Source organism: Pseudorasbora parva, chromosome 20 (genome assembly GCF_024679245.1).
Source record: "Pseudorasbora parva isolate DD20220531a chromosome 20, ASM2467924v1, whole genome shotgun sequence".
NCBI classification, from domain to species: Eukaryota; Metazoa; Chordata; class Actinopteri; order Cypriniformes; family Gobionidae; genus Pseudorasbora; species Pseudorasbora parva.
The window spans coordinates 5,382,638-5,403,737 of NC_090191.1; the positions used below are offsets into that span (position 1 = coordinate 5,382,638).

Consider the following 21,100-nt stretch of genomic DNA (forward strand, 5'->3'; position numbering starts at 1 on the left):
TTGTTGATTGAAAACTGTATAATAAATATATGCTCAATTTTTTTTTACATTCATAAACATGTCATCTCTGTTTCCTTTCCATTAATTATAAAAGAAGAAAAAACTGACGTTATAAACTGCAGTTTTTAGCCTCCTTGTTAGTATGCTCCTTATTCAGTTTTCCCCCCATTCATCTAATATAAGGGAAAATACATCAGAGAAATTATTTTTTCACTATTTGTAACATATTTCAAAATGTTAATAATTGTTGCATTTTTTTTGTTTGTTGAGTCTGTGGCCCTAAAAATGTTTAATTATATTTAAAAACATGTACTATTTTTGCTCTTTAGAAAAATTGCAATAAACAAAAATGGGTCTGTCATTGAAAAAAAGTTGTTGGTTTCTGCTCACAGCACAGAATCTCACATACTAGATGTGGTTCAAACTCTTTCTTTGTTAAATTCATTTTAGTACATCAATGACCAATACCCGTTTAAATATATATTTCAACAAGAATTCAACTTATATGTTTTTGTGTTTTTGTATGCGAATGCCTATGCACATCTGTGAATTGAGCGTGTGTGCAGGACTTTTATTTTGGAGCGGTGTTGTGACGTCAGAAGGCTGCGCCGCGCTCCTGCATCTGTTGTGATTCTGCAGAAGAAAGGTTTGTTCCCTTTCGAGAGAGGTTCCTCGTATTACGTATGGGAAAAACTCCTTTTTTCGAGAATGTGAAGCAAAACTTTTAATAAAGGTATCTATGTAAAGCGCAGTGAGCTGCACGGCCATAGCCCAGCGCGAGGAGCGCTCTGATTGGCCGGGCTGCGGCAACTGCAGGAACCTATGGTGAGGCGGCTGAGAGGAACGAACCAATGGGGGGCGTTCCAGAAGCCCGCCGAAAAAGGTGCTTATATTTGCATACAGGAGGCTATATAAGACCCTAATTCGCCATAGGTGTCAGATTTTATCTCCTTCAGCGATACCTTCGCTGGTCTCCGGAAGAAGCACCGCCGTTGAAAAGGCACCAGCGGAACCTGCAGCTGAGGACGACGGACTCCCTCTCCGCCTTCTCTGCCGTTCCAGCTACGCCATCCGGCGTTATATATCCTTTAAACTGTGTCTATGTTGAGTGTTATATGTGTTTGTGTGTGTGTTGCCGCTGCAACGCCACTTCTAGAGCTTACAGGCTTGTTCTACTCGAGGACTCTCTCGTTCCGCCGCGTCGTTAAGCGCCGCGGAAAGACGGAGCTCTTCTCACTCTCCCTCTGCTCTCGTCCCGTCGCGCTGAATAGCGCCGCGGAAAGAGAGAATGTTAGAGGACATGAGCACACTCAAGCCGAAGCTCTCTTCACTCTGCCGCGGCTCTTCTTCCGCCGCTGCCGCAGAGTTGTCCTCACTCTTCTCTCATTCCGTCGCGCTACAGCCGCGGACAGAGAATACTAGAGTGAATAGGCGAACTCGAGCCGAAGCTCTCGTCACTATACCGTCGCGCTGAGGAGGCGCCGCGGACAGACGGAGTTTTTCCTCAGTCTTCCTCTTCTCTAGTTCAGTCGCGATATCGCCGCGGACAGAGAATACTATAGTGAATAAACAAACTCGAGCCGAAGCTCTCGCCGTGCTAGAAGCGCCGCGGACAGAGTTTTACCTCACGCTTCCAATTCTCTCGTCCTGTCGCTCTATCGCCGCGGACAGAGATTACTAGAGTGAATAAACAAACTCGAGCCGAAGCTCTCGCCGTGCTAGAAGCGCCGCGGACAGAGTTTTACCTCACGCTTCCAATTCTCTCGTCCTGTCGCTCTATCGCCGCGGACAGAGAATACTAGAGTGAATAAACAAACTCGAGCCGAAGCTCTCGCCGTGCTAGAAGCGCCGCGGACAGAGTTTTACCTCACGCTTCCAATTCTCTCGTCCTGTCGCTCTATCGCCGCGGACAGAGAATACTAGAGTGAATAAACAAACTCGAGCCGAAGCTCTCGCCGTGCTAGAAGCGCCGCGGACAGAGTTTTACCTCACGCTTCCAATTCTCTCGTCCTGTCGCTCTATCGCCGCGGACAGAGAATACTAGAGTGAATAAACAAACTCGAGCCGAAGCTCTCGCCGTGCTAGAAGCGCCGCGGACAGAGTTTTACCTCACGCTTCCAATTCTCTCGTCCTGTCGCTCTATCGCCGCGGACAGAGAATACTAGAGTGAATAAACAAACTCGAGCCGAAGCTCTCGCCGTGCTAGAAGCGCCGCGGACAGAGTTTTACCTCACGCTTCCAATTCTCTCGTCCTGTCGCTCTATCGCCGCGGACAGAGAAAACTAGAGTGAATAAACAAACTCGAGCCGAAGCTCTCGCCGTGCTAGAAGCGCCGCGGACAGAGTTTTACCTCACGCTTCCAATTCTCTCGTCCTGTCGCTCTATCGCCGCGGACAGAGAATACTAGAGTGAATAAACAAACTCGAGCCGAAGCTCTCGCCGTGCTAGAAGCGCCGCGGACAGAGTTTTACCTCACGCTTCCAATTCTCTCGTCCTGTCGCTCTATCGCCGCGGACAGAGAATACTAGAGTGAATAAACAAACTCGAGCCGAAGCTCTCGCCGTGCTCATTCTACCGCCGCCGTGCTGAAGCGCTGCGGACAGAGAATACTAGAGTAAGTTAGACGAGCGAGCTCGGGCTGTTGGGTATGTCAAGAACAATGTCGCTGCAGCGCGCGCTTACTGCCAAGGAAGTTGTAATGGCTGCCTTGTCATGATAGCGCGCGCCCCTTCCACAGCGCGTTGCTGACTAGAGCGCGGCTTACGTCATAGCACGCGCTCACTGTCAGAGCATAAGGGTGTCGGAAAATGGCTGCCAAGCTAAGCCCTTTTTTTTTTTTTTTTTTTTTTCACTCTATCACTTCCAGTCCCCTTTATTCAGGCGGCTGGAAGGGTTTTTACACTGTAGACAAAGTGTCCACTACACAGTGTGCACCCCTACATAAGCACTGTTAATTCAGCCTCACAAAATCACAAATAAATCCCGCCGCGGCCGGATTACACCATATAAAGTCAACTAGCCTTATTGCAGTCAACTAGCCTGTGGTCAAACACGCTTGTCTGCATGCGCGCTTTCAGTCTAGACTAGAGCATAACGGCATTGTGGAATGGCTCACATACCACCCGCACTTCCTTACATTCTCCCAGTTCCCTTAAGTTAAGTGACTGGAGATGAAATATTGCAGTCAACTAGCCTGTGTTAAACACGCTCGTCTGCACACTATGCTGTGTGCGTTTACCCCTGTGGATTTGCTCACTGGTTTGCACCGTGGGTATTCTACGTAGGTTGTGCGCCACTGCACATTGTTTACACTACACACAAAAGAGCTTTCTATGTAGGAAATGTGCCCACTTTACAGTCTGCACTCCTGCACCCAAGCACTTTTCACAAAGTTCACTCTCGCACACACAATATAAATGTGAGGCGTGCGCCCACTGCAAAGCCTGCACCGCCAAAACTAACACTATCCCCACAGTGTTACAAGCAGTGTTACAGCACAAGCAACCCGGCTAACAGGCCCCTATTACTAAGCGGCCAGCCCCCGAATCTAATTCAACCCCTGGCTTTACGAGCCCAGGCCTGGCAGGCCATTCCTGGTATATAATATTGGGTGTTGAACATATAAAACGAGGTTCTCGCTACAGTTTTGCTCGCAGACCCCGCGATTCAAGCCGTGGTCGAGCCCTCTGTAAGAAGCAGTGTCAGTCACGTGCTTCTCGCTGAGGCATTGAGACTGTTAAAGGAGAGAGCGGCGAAAACAGTACACCCGACGCTAGCGAGTCAGGTTTTTACTGTCGCTAATTCCTCATGCCGAAAATGGGTGGCGGTCTCAGGCCCATTTTCCAGGCATCTGAACAAAGCACTTATGACACGCTCGTTTCAAGGTGCTGACGGTGAAACAAATCCTCGCGCACATTCGCCCCGGGGATTGGGTTTTCTCAATAGATCTGAAAAACGCATACTTCACGTTACGATAACCCCCCCACCCCCACTACAGGCCATTCTTGAGATTCGCCTTCGAGGGGCAGGCTTATCAGTACAGTCATTGTCATAGACTCAAGACTTACGGCATAAGAACCGTGCATGGCTAAGCATCTCCTTTTATGGGCAGAGCACAATCTGAGCTCCCTAAGGGCGGCTTACGTGCCAGGTATTCTGAATCAGGGTCCGGACATGTTATCCAGAGGACCCATGTCCCCAGGGGGATGGTCCCTTTACCCGCAAACAATTCAGCTCGCACAGCACACGCTGCCCAATATTTTTTCTGCAAACGCAGGGATGCCCTGGCCCATGTTGGCCCAGACTCCCTCTATATGTTCCCTCCGATCGCGATCCAGCTGCAGCCTGTGCTTTTTAATAGCCCCACTTTGGAAGAACCGCACATGGTTCTCCATACTGTTTCAGCTGTCAGACACAGCCCCATGCCTATTCTGCCAATGAAAGGGAAGGTCTGGCATCCCAATCCCGAGCTGTGGGCCCTCCACGTATGGCCCATCAACGGTATCCGGGAACCTCTCTGACAAGTTATGAACACTATTTCGGAAGCTAGAGCCCCTGCTATCTGGCAGCTCTGCTTTGAAGTGGTCAGTGGTTTTCTAACCAATGTGCTACGCGAAACATCGACGTACACTCATGCGAACTGGCGGAACCGCTCGCTTTCTCCAAGAGCTAATGGATGCGGGTCGTCCCCCCTCCATACTCGGGGTGTGTGTCTCCGCCATAGCAGCTAGCCACGCTCCGATCGCGGCACATTCACTAGGGAAAAGTGATCTTATTGTGTGTTTTCTTAAAGGGGCCAGGAGATTCAGCCCGCCTTGCCCCTACCTCGGTCCCTATTTGGGACCTCGCCATGGTTTTGGAGGCCGTGAAGGGTTCCCCCTCCTAACCACTTCAGAACACGAGCTTGAAGCACATATCACTCAAAACCGTTTTTCTGCTGGCTGTGGCCTCGGTTAACCGAGTGGGTGGCTTACCTGCACTCTCCGTGAGCCCTTCCTGTCTTGAGTTTGGGTCCAGCAACTTCAAGGTTGTGCTCAAACCGAGGCATGGTTTTATGCTGAAAGTGCTATCAACCCCTTCAGTATGCAGGTCTTTGCACTGCTTAACCCGCGTCTCAGAGAGAATAAGACGCAAACCTATTCTGCCCAGTCAGAGCATTGAGATTGTATCTAGAGCGCTCCGCCCCCTTCAGGCAGTCGGATCAGCTCTTCATTGCTTCGGTGGCCGCACTAAAGTTTGTGCTGTCATGAAACAGTCTCTCACACTGGATAGTGGATGCAGTCCCACTAGCATATAGGTCCAGGACCTAACCTGTCCTACAGGCATTTAAGCCCACTCCTCTAGAGGCATGGCCTCATCTTGGGCTTGGTCGTGTGACATTTCTTTGGAAGATATCTGTGCGGCGGCAGGCTGGGCCTCTCCGTCCACTTTTATCAGATTCTACAAGTTGGAGGTTCCAGCTCTACAAGCAGGGCTTCTCTCCATCTAGGCTCTATCTTGACCCTGGCAAACAGATTGCCTTACATTTTGGCCTGTACACATTAGTCCTTAAGCACTATTCATTCATCATAAGATCCGACTATGTCCGATCAGCTGTTCAAACGAACCGACTCTTCCGGTTCTTCATTCCCCTTATAAGCCGCCTCTGTCGGTGTCTCGGGGGTTTATAACATGTGCTTTGGGTATACTGGGTCAGTCAGCACACACGGCGCTTTACATTGTGTTCCCATACGTAATACGAGGAACCTCTCTCGAAAGGGAACGTACTCGGTTACTTTCGTAACCTCGGTTCCCTGAGAGAGAGGAACGAGTATTACGTTCCGTGCCGTGTTTATGCTTCTCAGGTATCGCTTCAGTCGATCTTAAAACCTGACACCTATGGCGAATTAGGGTCTTATATAGCCTCCTGTATGCAAATATAAGCACCTTTTTCGGCGGGCTTCTGGAACGCCCCCCATTGGTTCGTTCCTCTCAGCCGCCTCACCATAGGTTCCTGCAGTTGCCGCAGCCCGGCCAATCAGAGCGCTCCTCGCGCTGGGCTATGGCCGTGCAGCTCACTGCGCTTTACATAGATACCTTTATTAAAAGTTTTGCTTCACATTCTCGAGAAAAGGAGTTTTTCCCATACGTAATACTCGTTCCTCTCTCTCAGGGAACCGAGGTTACGAAAGTAACCGAGTACGTTTTAAGCGTATAAATCAATGTAAACTGTTCAGGCAATGCTATCGTTTTAGCAAGAACCGTCAAATTACTGTTTGAGTATTAAATTTAACATTATAATGCGTTATCTAACATTAATGGACTTTATTTTGTGTGAGTAAAGCCCAATCCATACCTGAGTAACATAAATGATGCGTCTCATTTCTCTATATATCGTGAATCAGTTTATCATAAACATGAATTCGGTCACTGGTGAGTAGAGCTGAGAGAAACTGAGCTTTTGAAACTCAATACAGGGGTTTTCCTGGCTCAAAGTGTTTGTTTAAGTATAGAAAAGGGTTTAAATGTATCATTCATATATTTCCACATCACTGTAGAATATCTACGTCTGTGTTTATTGAACTAATGGTCACTCTTATTCGTTAATCACAATCCAGATTCCAGTAAGAGCACACTAATTTATTATAGAAAATACAATAAAGGAGTATAATCATAAGCTGGGCTGGTCCTGTTATACTGTGACTTTTCTTTCTCTGATTTATATGTCATATATTTATAATAAATGGCTTAAATTACATATTTAGGTTCTCTTTATCACTTAAACAGATATATAGTAGACATTAAAAATAAAATGTTGTATTTATTGATGCATTCAATCGTATCATGTCCTCGTGCAAAGTAATCAACTTCCACAAGAGCTATAAACCATGAAATGATAATAATTTCTAAATATTTGTAGATTGTTATAGAATAGGCTAAACTTCCTCAAATCATGCATATAAATAATGTGAAACTATAGTTTTTTTTTTATACAATTTTCTTCATTACAGTGTCCCTGAGGTCATCTTCCCTGTTAGTAAGTATTTTCTCAACCTTCCAAAAAAGACCACTGTAAACAGAAATAACCTTCAACTCTCACTCCTGCCTGTTTTTTTAGTTTGTGAAATGTTATCCTGCTTGTCCCACTCTTATGGTACGTTCACACCAGATGCGAATGAAGCGATAAGCGTGAGTGATTTACATGTTAAGTCAATGCAAAGACGCGAATAGACATTCTGCGGCACGAATGACGCGAATTGAGCAAAATGAATTTGAACTTTGGCGGATATTTGCACTGCGTTAACCAATCAGGAGCCTGCTTCCTGCTGTCACGTGGTGAAGTGATGGAAGGCAAACCTTGAGGCCAGAGTAATGTAAAAATACTAAAAAAAAAACAGTTATTGTGTCACAAAATGAGTTTTTCAGGTGAGAATGTAGTTTAATGCTGTTAACCCTGTTATGCTGTGTTATGAAGAATGTTTGTCTGGTCGACGGTCGTAATAATGTAAAAACATATCTGAAATGGTTATTAAAGTTCTGTTTATCTGTAGAAGGTTAGCTACATAAATGTTGATCACTTTGAAGGCCACAGCTAACTGAAAATGTTCCACCCAGTTAGTTTCCAGGTCTATCAACCTAACAGGGTGGAAATTCAAAGAGAATTTAGTGTATTAAAACTGTTATATAGGTGCAGTTCCACACATTACTGACTGCAAACCATGCAGGACAATGATAGAAAGCTCATCCACTCTGTCATTTTTAAATAATAATTTGACATCAACAGTTGTTTTGCGTATTTATATCTTCTTTTGGGAGGTGAAGAGCATTAACAGCATACGGTATATGTTACAGTTAGTGTGTGTGTCTGATGCCAATTCATAGTCCTTGTAATGTGTGATCTAACAGACACCCAGTGTCTGTAAATATGTACTAGCGAGTACAACATTGTTTAGAAACTGCAATAAACTCCAGCAAGTGATTTTATGCCAATTCACAGCACCTTTATCAACAGATCAAGTATTATACTGCAAAATATCAAATTGGAGAGTTTTACTGCACTGATACGTAATCATAGACTGTTATATAAGAGGTTGGTAAGGAATGTGATGCGCTGTTTTAAATGATTGATATCTGAAGAGTTTCTGTCAACTTTAATTTAACAATCTATATTTGTCTGTCCCTCACATTAAGCTATGGGATGCTTTAGATGACTTTGTAGCAGCAAAGACTTTGGAGCGCCTTTACACAGAGCGCCCCAACCCGTGTTGGCCTTTACACAGAGCGCCCCAACCCGTGTTGGCCTTTACACAGAGCGCCCCAACCCGTGACCATGGGGCCAGGGCTTTGACACAGCCACGAGCCACTTTGATCCAAAGCTGGCCTGAATGCCACGCTTGGGGAGGAACCCGTGATTTTAGCCAGTACTGCAGGGGGCGCATGTGCATCATGCCCAGCGGAAGTACTGGAGAAGTTAATGCCATTAGGCCTAGCATTCTCTGAAAAAATTGTAACTGGTCTGTTGGTGCTTTTTCTGTACGAACATGCAAGCTGCTGTGTAGTCAGAGCGCATTCGTTCAATAGCCAAAATTGTTCCCAGGAGGTAGATTCTCTGCCTGGGAAGCAATGAGCTCTTGGCTGTATTTACTCTGAGACCCAGGCATTCTAGCCGGCTGAGTAGCACTGATTTTATTTCTTCCTCTAACTGGGCCAGTATGAGCATCATCAAGGTAGTTCAGAATGCGCATTACCGCTTGTCTAAAGGGGGCGAGAGCTGCATCCATACACTTAGTGAAAGAGCGGAAGGCCAAATGGTAGAACTGTGTACTGATAAACCTTCCCGTCGAACACGAATCTCAAAAATAGTCTGTGATGTGGAATAATTTTGATATGAAAGTAAGCATCTATCAGCTCCACTGAGAAAAAACAGTCCATTGGGCGGATTTGTGCGAGGATCTGTTTTTAACCCTTAGGCGCCAGAGGTTTTTTCCTAAAACATTCGATTTTGACATCTTAATTTCAAAAGCAGTGGTGGAGGAAGTACTGATTCTCAGTACTTAAGTAAAAGTTCCAAGTAACCAGAAATATATTTACTTTAGTAAAAGTAGAAGTACTACAACGACAACCCTACTTAAGTAAAAAGTAAAAAGTACCTGATTTTAAATGTACTTTAAGTATTAAAAGTAAAAGTACTTGCATAAAAATGTATTCTCTTAATGTCTAATTCTAATAATTAAAAAGTAGAAAACAGTATGAGCGGTGGCATTTTAATTGAGTTAGTTTTGGGTTAATGTAATTGTTCTTACCATCTGTTGCCTAGTTTACATTCGGACTTACAATTCTGGTTATCTGCAATGTCATTTTTCTGAAGCAACATTCTCATCAGCTTTGATGTATTTAAATCTTCATATTTATGATATTTTTACCTTTTATAAAGGACATTTTCCCCAAATCTTATTAAATATAGGCTTTGCTTTAGCTTTCCCTTTATATTCTTAAATTTGATTAATAAATTAAATTAGAATAAGATACAATAGGGTTGTTACCAATCAAATTAAATAATTAACACTGAAAAATTACAACTGCACTAAATAATGCTATGAGATTGTTTTAACTAAAAAGTTAACTAAACCACCAGTAGATGGCGGCAGGTGAATCCTTATGAGAGAGTCATTGAGTCGATTCGTTCAAACGGCTGATTCGTTCATAAATGAGGCAGTCGTTTATGAATAGGGCATTGAATCTTTGATTCAGTAACGCACTGTTGCTGTGCAATACGTTATGGTTCGGATGTGGAAATCTGATCTTGGAAATATTTTTGTTGCTGAAATAGAACAAAAGCAATAAAGCAATCAGTAAAATGTAAGTGACTTGATGTTAATTCATTGTTTATGGAACTGTCAAATGAAATCAGTGTCAAATTTTCTGTCGTGATGGTATTCAGGAAAACTACACTCATTGGTCGTGTAATGTGGTGTTTTTTTAACTGTTATAAAATATAAAAACTAAACATTTTGAATTTTTAATGCAGTTACTAAGTTTCTTTGTGTGAGCGGGGCTGATTTGTTTCCACTTCTCCTCGAGAGGCTGCGCAAGCCTCAACAGCGCAACCGTCAATTCATTAGCCTATAACGTACATTATACTATGAAATCCGGGCAAGCCTTAATCTCGAGCCCTGAAACTGATCAGAAAATGTAACGAAAATGTAACGAAACGTTGTAGAAATGTAGTGGAGTAGAAAGTATAATAATTGCTGCAAAATGTAACGAAGTAAAAGTTAAAAGTATGCACTATTTATTCTACTTAAATAAAGTACAGATACGTGAAAAATATACTTAAGTAAAGTAACGAAGTATTTGTACTTCGTTACATTCCACCACTGTTCAAAAGGCTATATCTTAAAAGTGATAAAAGATAGACACTTTCTGTAAACTAGAGTAATATTAAGGATGACCCAAAAGTTTATGTAGGGATTACATTTTCCCATCTAATTTGCATATTATGACGGTATATAGTGGTGGCAATCTTGGATTATAGAATTTTAATGAAAAGCCACGTTTAAATGATAAAATGCAGCACTTCTTTCCCCCCAAAATGTCCCTTACCTTCTATATGCTATATTGCACGATACTGAATGTTCAGGTAAATAGTAAACAAACTGTAAATCATTACTAATAAATGGCAGAAGCAAAACGAATGCATGTAGCGGTTTGCCTTTTGCTGTAGAGATTTTCCATTTACTACATACAGTAGGCACTCTGATTCCATATATGGGGCACATATATATTATACATTGAGGAAAATAAGTATTTGAACACTCAGCTATTTTGCAAGTTCTCCCACTTAGAAATCATGGAGGGGTCTGAAATTGTCGTAGTTAATGTATGATTTTTTAACTATTTATTTGTATGTGAGAAAATCAATGTTAATATTTGGTACAGTAGCCTTTGTTTGCAATTACAGAGGTCAAACGTTTCCTGTAGTTTTTCACCAAGTTTGCAAACACTGCAGGAGAATTTTGGCCCACTCCTCCACACAGATCTTCTCTAGATTAGTCAGGTTTCTGGCCTGTCGCTGAGAATCACAGAGTTTGAGCTCCCTCCAAAGATTCTCTATTGGGTTTAGGTCTGGAGACTGGCTAGGCCACACCAGTACCATGATATGCTTCTTACAGAGCCTCTCCTTGGTTATCCTGGCTGTGTGCTTCAGGTCATTGTCATGTTGGAAGACCCAGCCTTGACCCATCTTCAATGCTCTAACTGAGGGAAGGAGGTTGTTTCCCACAATCTTGCAATGCATGGCCCCGGTCATCCTCTCCTTAATACATTGCAGTCACCCTGTCCCATGTGCAGAAAAACACCCCCAAAGCATGATGCTTACCCCCATGCTACACAGTAGGGATGGTGTTCTTGGGATGGTACTCATCATTCTTCTTCCTACAAACACATTTAGTGGAATTAGGACCAAAAAGTTCTATTTTGGTCTCATCTGACCACATGAATTTCTCAAATGACTCCTGTGGATCATCCAAAAGGTCATTGGCAAAATTAAGATGGACCTGGACATGTGCTGGTTTAAGCAGGTTAACCTTCTGTGCCATGCATGATTTCAAACCATGACGTCTTAGCATATTACCAACAGTAACCTTGGAAACGGTGGTCCCAGCTCTTTTCAGGTCATTGACCAGCACCTTCCGTGTAGTTCTGGGCTGATTTCTCACCTTACTTAGGATCATTGAGACCCCACGAGGTAAGATCTTGCATAGAGCCCCAGTCTGAGGGAGATTGACAGTCATGTTTAGCTTCTTCCATTTTCTAATGATTGCTCCAACAGTGGACCTTTTTTCATCAAGCTGCTTGGCAATTTCCCCGTATTCCTTTCCAGTCTTGTGGAAGTGTACAATTTTGTCTTTAGTGTCTTTGGACAGCTCTTTAGTCTTGGCCATGTTAGTAGTTGGATTCTTACTAATAGTATGGGGTGGACAGGTGTCTTTATGCAGCTAACAACCTCAAACAGGTGCATCTAATTTAGGATAATAAATGGAGTGGAGGTGGACATTTTAAAGGCAGACTAACAGGTCTTTGAGGGTCAGAATTCTAGCTGATAGACAGGTGTTCAAATACTTATTTGCAGCTGTTTCATACAAATAAATAGTAAAAAAAAAAATCATATTGTGATTTCTGAATTTTTTTATTAGATTATGTCTCTCACAGTTATGCCATTAGAAAATAATAATAGTAATAAGTACTCTAATGCAAATACTCGCTGACGTTGACAATGCTCTTATAAAACGGCTCACTCGCACACCAGCTCTGCTTTTGTTCGCACTGATTCAATGCACTCTTACTCTTGCTTATAGATTTTGTATAGAATCATGATGTTTTTTTGAGTAGGGATGAAGTATGACATGTCTGCCATCTAGTGGTGGGGAGTTCAAATTAAATTTGACACCCTATTTGACAAAATCGGCCGTTTTATTCAGTGCCACATCTTGTAGAGTATACTCGACCGTGGCGCCTAGAGGGTAAATGTCAGCATTCTGAAAGTGTGTTTGATAAGAGCCTTGTTTAGATGTATGAGGTCTAAGATGGGCCTGAGGCTGCTATCTTTTTTGAGGACGAGGAAATGGTGGCTGTAAAACCCTGACTCCCTCTGGGCGTGAGGCACCACCTCTAGCTTTTTTCATTAGTAGGCTTTCCACTTTGGTTTTGAGGACATGTGTCACGTTGCTCTCCACAGAAGTGAGCATCATACCTGCGAAACAGGTGGTTTGCGAATGAATTGGAGCGAGTAACCTCGATGAATTGGTTTTATAACCCACTGTGACACTGGGGATGGCTTTACAAACCTCTGCCCAGACGCACAGGGCTTTATAGTGTCGGAAGGAGGCGCGCTGTGCAGGGTGCTGACTGCCATGTAGGAGGCAGACTGGCCTGGATTGGAATCAACCCTCTCTTCCTGATCAGCCTGTCAACGCTGCTTTCTGTGTTCAGAGTCCAGCACTTTTGCCTTGGTGCTTTGATTGGTGGTGGCGCTGACGTTGGTCGTGCGGTGGGTGGGCCCAGGCGCCTGCGCTGTTGCTGGCTCGTGTCGGTAAAAAATGGCACCGCTTGGGATGCTTTTTTGTGTGGTGAAATGCTCTGCAAAGCCATCCACCGCTGGGCCGTACAGGGGTAGTTGGAGCGTTGAGGAAAACGGTTTTATTGCCCTTCTTTATCTCCATCAGGTTAAGCCATAGGTGGTGTTCCAGAATGATCAGGCTGGCCATCGATCTGCCTATGGCTTGGGTGGTGGCTTTCTTGGCGTGAAGGGCCAGGTCTGTGGCGCTCCGGAGATCGGAAAGCCTCCTGATCTTGACCAGACTCACGCATCTCACAGAGAAATTTGGCCTGAAATTCTTGCAGAACCACCATCGAGTGGAGCGCGGAGCCTGCTTGTCCAGCGGAAGCATACGCCTGATTCGCCAAGGCTGACGTAGTACGACAGGGCTTTGAGGGATGGGAGATGTTGTGCTTCCAGCCGATCACAGAGCGCGGCAGAGTTGAGCCGCAACCATTTCCTCGAGTAGAGGAAGCTTCTCGTGGCCCTTTCCGATGCTGCCGTCAATGGTCGAGAGCGTGTGCGCCGTGGACGGGCAGAGTGAAGTACCTGCCATGACTTCACCAGCTCTGCGTGCACCTCAGGGAAGAACGGAGCGGCTCTCTGTCAAGGGGCCTGTTGGAGCCCCAGTTGATACCACTCATCAAGGCGGCTGTGCGCAGGCTCAATCCAGGCTCAGGTCACCCCAGCTTTAGTGAGGACACAGCGTAGTTTGGGTTTCGCACCAGCCTTTGAGTTGTGATGTTGAGGGGATGGGGTTGTCAACGGTGCCCTCTGGTTTCCCAGTTTTTTTACACAGAGGTTTGGCCTGAAAAGGAAATGGGAGAGCGTGAGGGACTGGGTCGGGCTCTGCGAAGAGTGCCATCCGTGAATGGAGGGAGGAGATGGCCATACCGATGCAGTGAGAGCAGCCGAAACCAGCAATGGCAGTATCTGCGTGGTGCGCTCAGATTGTGCTGTTCTGCCGTTGGCTCATGCGGTTCCCACTGGCCAGCCAATAGCATGTGAGACGTCTGACACTGTTTTGACTGGGCAGTAGTGATTTTACAAATTACTTCAGTATATTTGAAAATAGGAGAATTCCCAGTGCGTCTTTGACGCAGTACAACTGACTATTCAAAAGGGAACCCTGTAACAGTCAACTGAATCAATCGCAACACAGAATGATTCACTGAGTCGAATCACTCGAATCACTTCCAACACTGACTCCTGCTGGTCAAAAAGTGTAAATGCAATGAGAACAATCAAATGTTTATAAATTCTGCAAACCAACTGTTCATTTTTTCATGGAAATTTAGTTTATTTAATCTACAAATCATAAATGTAATGCATAAGTGTCTAAATACAAAACATACAATATAATGTGCTCTTTTAATAATTTGTAGTATGTAGAGTGTTTTTATAAGCTTTATGAGTTTTTTTTTCCTTTACAAGTTACTGAACTACTAGCTAGCTGAGTGAGACACTCAGAGATTGTTTTAAGTGTTTTTAGTCTAATCAAATGATTTAAGTCCATCAACTCTGACTCTTACCAGTGACTGAACTACTGAACTAAAGCTGATTGACACAATCAGATATTTAGTGTTGAGTGTTTTTCTATTAATTATTCTCATCTTAAACAGGACAAACACAGAAAAACTCCTGGTTAAGCAACTGAGATCAACGTGACACTATTATACAGATTGCTTTCATTAAAGTGGAGAGTGAAGACATAAAGATGGTGATTATTAAAGTGGAGAGTGAAGACTTGAAGATTGAAGAAATATGCAGCGTGAAAGATGAAGAAACTGAGGAACAAACAAAGAAAGTGGAGAGTGAAGAGAGTGAAGAGTTAAAGATTGAAGAAACATTCAGTGTGAAAGATGAAGAAACTGAGGAACAAACAAAGAAAGTGGAGTGTGAAGAGTTAAAGATTGAAGAAATATTCAGTGTGAAAGATGAAGAAACTGAGGAACAAACAGGTTGGTTTATTCTCAAAGCTGAACACCGTAATTTATTGTTATTTTGTGTTTTAAACCCAATATCTACTATTATTATAACATACCTGAACATAAATAGTAGTAAATGAACATTTATAAACATGTCTTAGAAAAACAACAACATTAATGATCATCTTGAGACCAAACAATGGCCATATTCGGGCAGGACTAGTTTCCAGGGGGACGTTAGTGAAATTTCGTACTTAGTGATTTCAATCCTGTCCAAATCTGATTGAGACACTCAGAAATTTAGTTTGGAGTGTTGAGGACAACAGTGTCTTTATGACCTACTGTTTTTGGCAAACTCATCGGCCCTCTGAGAAATCTAATCCTGTCTGAATGCGACTGTCTGTGATTGCTGATGTTGTATTATCCTAACGCTTCTCCTCGTGTGTTTTTTGACCTGCCGTTGGCACACCAGTCTTAGCATACTTACATTTCAATATGGATGGTATCTGACAAAAAAACATCAACACATACATTCAATGAAGAGAGCCAAATCACAGAAACAGGGAGGGGTGGGGGTACTGGTTTGCTTATCTCAAATGATTGGAAATTTGATCCATTACCATCTCTACCGGCCAGTTCATTTGAATCGCACTCAATCACTGTTACTCACCCTGTTAAAATCCATGTGGTAGTGGTCTATCGTCCTCCAGGTCACCTCGGTAACTTTGTGGAGGAGTTGGATGTGTTACTTTCTAACTTCCCTGAGGATGGCACTCCACTGATTCTGCTTGGTGACTTCAACATCCATCTTGATAAACACCTAGCTGCAGACTTCAGCACTCTACTGACTTCATTTGACCTTAAGTTAGTATCTACTACGGCTACTCACAGATCAGGTAACCAATTAGACCTTGTATACACACGCAACTGCTCCACGGACAACACTTTAGTTACTCCATTACACACCTCAGACCACTTTCTCATCACTCTTAACCTCATACTGACTCCTGATACAACACGCACTCCAACACAGATCACCTTTCGGCGTAATCTACGCTCCCTCTCTCCCTCTCGCCTATCCACTATGGTATCATCTTCACTCCCTCCACCTGCTCAGTTCTCAGCACTGGACACTAACAGTGCTACCAACACTCTTTGCTCCACTCTAACATCCTCCTTAGACAGTTTCTGCCCCCTCTCATCCAGACCAGCCCGCCCCACCCCATCTGCCCCCTGGCTGTCTGATGTTCTCCGTGAACATCGCTCTGGACTCAGGGCGGCAGAGAGGAAATGGCGGAAATCTAAAAACTATACTGACCTTACCTTGTATCAGTCACTTCTCTCTTCTTTCTCTACAAATGTCTCCACTGCTAAAACAACATACTACCACAACAAAATCAACAAATGCTCTGACTCTCGCAAACTCTTTAAAACATTCTCCTCTCTCCTTTGTCCTCCTCCTCCCCCTCCTTCATCAACTCTTACAGCTGATGACTTTGCATCATTTTTTACAAACAAAACATCCCTCATAAGCAAACAGTTCTCCTCATCACAAACTGACAAGCACATCTCAACAACTAACACGAACACGCTTCCATCCTTCTCTCCGCTCTCCGAGGCAGATATTTCTAAACTCATCCTTTCCAATCACCCTACTACCTGTCCACTTGATCCTATACCCACTCACCTCCTTCAGGCCATTTCTTCTTCAATCACTCCTGCAATCACTCACATTGTCAACACTTCTCTTCATACGGGAACCTTTCCCACAGCATTTAAGCAGGCTCGGGTAACCCCACTGCTTAAGAAACCCTCTCTGAATCCAGCACTTTTAGAAAACTACCGACCGGTATCCCTTCTGCCTTTCATTGCAAAGACCCTTGAGCGAGTTGTGTTCAATCAACTCTCTATGTTTCTTGAAAGGGACAACCTCCTAGACAACAACCAATCCGGCTTCAAAAGCGGCCATTCGACTGAGACTGCCTTGCTCTCGGTAACTGAGGCACTGAGACTGGCAAAAGCAGCTTCCAAATCCTCAGTGCTCATTCTGCTGGATCTGTCTGCTGCTTTTGACACAGTTAACCACCAGATCCTCCTGTCAACACTTAAGACGATGGGTATCACAGGAACTGCCCTCCAGTGGTTCAGGTCTTACCTCTCTGGTAGGTCCTACAGGGTGTCATGGAGAGGTGTAGTGTCTAAGTCACATCATCTAGCTACTGGGGTTCCCCAGGGCTCAGTCCTTGGACCACTTCTCTTCTCCATCTACATGTCATCATTAGGTTCCGTCATTCAGAAACATGGCTTTTCCTATCACTGCTATGCTGATGACACTCAACTCTACTTCTCATTTCAACCAGATGATCCTACAGTCAGTGTTCGTATCGCTGCCTGTCTGACAGACACTTCTGACTGGATGAAAGAGCATCATCTTAAACTCAATCTTGCAAAGACAGAATTACTTGTTTTCTCAACCAACCCAGCACTTCATCAAAATTTCTCCATTCAGCTTGGTTCATCGACCATAACTCCATCAAGGACAGCCAGGAACCTTGGAGTTGTGATTGATGACCAGTTAAACTTCACTGACCACATTACTGCAACAGCCCGGTCCTGCAGATTTGCTTTATACAACATTAGAAAGATTAGACCCTTCCTATCAGAACAGGCTGCACAACTCCTGGTTAAAGCTCTTGTTCTCTCCAGACTGGATTATTGTAATGCTCTTCTGGCTGGGCTTCCAGCATGCACTATCAAACCCTTGCAGCTGATCCAGAATGCAGCGGCGAGAGTGGTCTTTAATGAGCCGAAGAGAACGCATGTTACGCCTCTTTTCATCAAACTGCACTGGTTGCCAATGGCTGCTCGCATCAAATTCAAGGCTCTAGTTCTCGCCTACAAAACAACCACTGGTTCTGCACCATTATACCTAAACTCAATTGTTCAGACTTACACACCCTCCAGAAGCTTGCGTTCTGCGAATGAGCGGCGCCTCGTGGTTCCTTCCCAAAGAGGCATGAAATCGCTCTCACGGACATTTTCCTGGACCGTTCCCACCTGGTGGAATGACCTGCCGATCTCAATTCGTGCTGCCGAGTCTGTAGCCATTTTTAAAAAACATCTTAAGACACATCTTTTCCAATTGCACTTTTCCTATTGCACTTGACCAATACAGAATAGCACTTACTGATCATATCTACGTCTCTCATCCGGATTTGTGCCTTCAGGCGGGTATGTTACATAGTTATCATAGCTACCAAAACCCAGTGTTCTGTATTTTGCGTACGTGAGTTTTTGCTGTCGATGGCTATTGCTGCGCGTTAAGCTAGAATGCCATACAAAACCAACCCATTGGGCCACTGAATCCGCATTAACGACAACAGTTGGGGCATCAGCCTTAGTCCTAATGGGTTGTTATCTTAGCTATCCAAATCCAGTGTTCTGTATTTTCCGTACGTTAGTATTTGTTGTAGCTGGCTATAAAAAAAAAAAAAAAAAAAAAACAGTTGTGTACTCTACTAATTAATTGAGATTTCTTACAGCTCTTACAGGTTGTTGGCTTTGTTTGTTTCGTTGCTTCTATTGCTCTACCCTTTTTTTGTAAGTCGCTTTGGATAAAAGCGTCTGCTAAATGAGTAAATGTAAATGTAAATGTAGAAACAGCAAAAAATGGCCTAGATTCCTCTGCTCACTTATGAAGTATTACAAACAGCCACTCTATAAACTGGTGAAGTTTACTTAAATAGTTTTTTTTAAAATGATCAATTAAAGTTGTATTAACAAATAATACATTAAAAGACGTGTATATTTCCCACCACTGTAATAAACACAGGGATGATAGTCTTGTTCAAACCGCTACATGAAATCACAGACGTTGAGAGATTGTGATCAGATTGTAAGATTTGTTACACAAACATGTCCTGTTAAAATACGGCTATAGGCACTGACACATATTAACATACAATTGTGCAAGTTGCTTTCAGTTAAAACACCTCAAACATGTACTTTAGTCTGGGAATACCTTAAGCTTTGTCTGTGAAAATGGGGGGGGGAAATGTTATGTTCTTGACGGGCATATTTGACACTGAGCTTGAACTGAGATGCAAATAACTTTTTAAAGGGTCACGAAACCCTAAACCAAATTGAGATTTTAGCAGCGTTATGAGTGTTGAGCATCATAGAAGTCAATGTTATCATCCATTTTTCTTATTGTAGTAGAAAACTAGTTCATTTTAAACCTATATTTAACTTCTAGGTTTAAATTTATCTTTGTAAGTTTTGTCGTACTGTAGTACGGCGACGACTGACGACTCACCAGTCTCTCATAATTATTCATGAGTCTGTGTCCTTATCCTATGAGAAGACGACTTCAGGACTGCTTGAAAATTACAGACAGGTGACTTTAATTGGGGATTAAACATTTACATTTGCAAGACAGTGGCCGTCCAGGGCCAAAGCTGCGCAGTACTGGTCCCTAGATAGTGTATATAACAAACATGCTATTGCTTTTGATGCTTTAAATGTCTCACTTGTTTTATGTCTGTTTTTTCCCTGATTGCACTAAAAGAGGCGAGTCGTGACCTCAATGAAAGGGAAGAAGACCATTCTGATAAACATCATGATTTCATGACTGGAGAAAGAACAACACGGGCTAAAAAGACTTGCTCTAAAAAAAGAGCTCAAAAGACAGAAACTAAAAGTTTCACCTGCCAACAGTGTGGAAAGAGTTTCACTCACACAGGACGCCTTATAGTCCACATGAGGATTCACACTGGAGAGAAGCCTTACACCTGCCGACAGTGTGGAAAGAGTTTCAGACATAAAGGAAACCTTGTAGCCCACATGAGAGTTCACACAGGAGAGAGCCCTTATGCCTGCCAACAATGTGAAAAGAGCTTCGGACATAAAGGAAACCTAGTAGCCCACATGAGAGTTCACACTGGTGAGAAGCCGTTCACCTGCACTCTGTGTGGGAATGGCTTCACACAGGAACAAAGCCTTAAGAAACACATGAATGTTCACACTGGAGAGAAGCCGTTCACCTGCACTCAGTGCGGGAATAGCTTCACATGGGAACAAAGCCTTAGGGATCACATGAATAGTCACACTGGAGAACAGGCATTTGCATGTGATCAGTGCGGAAATAGTTTCGGACGTAAATTAACTCTTAATTGTCACATGAGAATTCACACTGGAGAGAAGCCATTCAAATGTGAACAGTGTGGAAAGAGTTTCACTCAATTAGGAAGCCTTACAGTCCACAGGAGAGTTCACACCGGAGAGAAGCTTTACACCTGCCAACAGTGTGGAAAGAGTTTCACTCACACAGGAAGCCTTATAGTCCACATGAGGATTCACACTGGAGAGAAGCCTTACACCTGCCGACAGTGTGGAAAGAGTTTCAGAAATAAAGGAAACCTTGTAGCCCACATGAGAGTTCACACAGGAGAGAGCCCTTATGCCTGCCAACAGTGTGAAAAGAGCTTCGGACATAAAGGAAACCTAGTGGCCCACATGAGAGTTCACACTGGAGAGAAGCCGTTCACCTGCACTCTGTGTGGGAATGGCTTCACACAGGAACATAGCCTTAAGAAACACATGAATGTTCACACTGGAGAGAAACTTACACCTAGCCTAGAAATCTTGACGCACCCTAGCGGCAGCAAATTTAATTTGCCCGCAAGTGTGGTCTAGCAACTCTCAATTCCTATCTGAGCTGTATTCCTCAGAATCTGGACGGCCCAATCACATCTGTAGGCTATAGATTCGGCGGGCGGGGCCATAATGACGACGGTCGAGTTGCGTTTGCGTGCTTCTAGTAACACAGAAACTGGCGAACGGCGGCGGTCTTTCGAATCAGCTCTGACCGCGACTCTGGAAGACTTGGAGTTAAGCTTTCCTCTGAGAAAAGAACAAAGAGCGGCACTGAAGTCATTCTCAAAAAGGGAAGATGTGTTCGGAGTTTAGCTGACCGGATACGGCGAATGTTTAATCAGTCAGCGAGCTCCCCTTCACCGTCGTTGCTCCGGTTGGTATAGCGCTATCCTATCACGTGCAGAGGGAGTTTGAAAGACAACCGTTTATCCCGCAGCTCGGA

The 21,100-nt window shown here is 43.9% G+C and overlaps 2 protein-coding genes across 3 annotated transcripts in view; both read left to right on the forward strand.

Annotated features, from left to right (window-relative positions):
• The window catches only part of LOC137049032 (chemotaxis regulatory protein ChePep-like), a 341,058-nt gene that overhangs the window by 127,033 nt on the left and 192,925 nt on the right, over positions 1 to 21,100 (forward strand). The window lies entirely within an intron of this gene.
• On the forward strand, positions 556 to 20,744 carry LOC137049277 (gastrula zinc finger protein XlCGF57.1-like). 2 transcript variants are annotated; one of them, XM_067427775.1, is made up of 3 exons: positions 556 to 646; positions 14,698 to 15,036; positions 19,571 to 20,744. In XM_067427775.1, exons 2-3 carry the CDS (start codon positions 14,793 to 14,795, stop codon positions 20,695 to 20,697), a joined length of 1,371 nt encoding a protein of 456 aa, XP_067283876.1. In that variant the 5' UTR covers positions 556 to 646; positions 14,698 to 14,792; the 3' UTR covers positions 20,698 to 20,744. The 2 variants fall into 2 exon arrangements, with proteins under 2 accessions (XP_067283876.1, XP_067283877.1); XM_067427776.1 differs by lacking the exon at positions 556 to 646 and adding an exon at positions 6,794 to 7,015.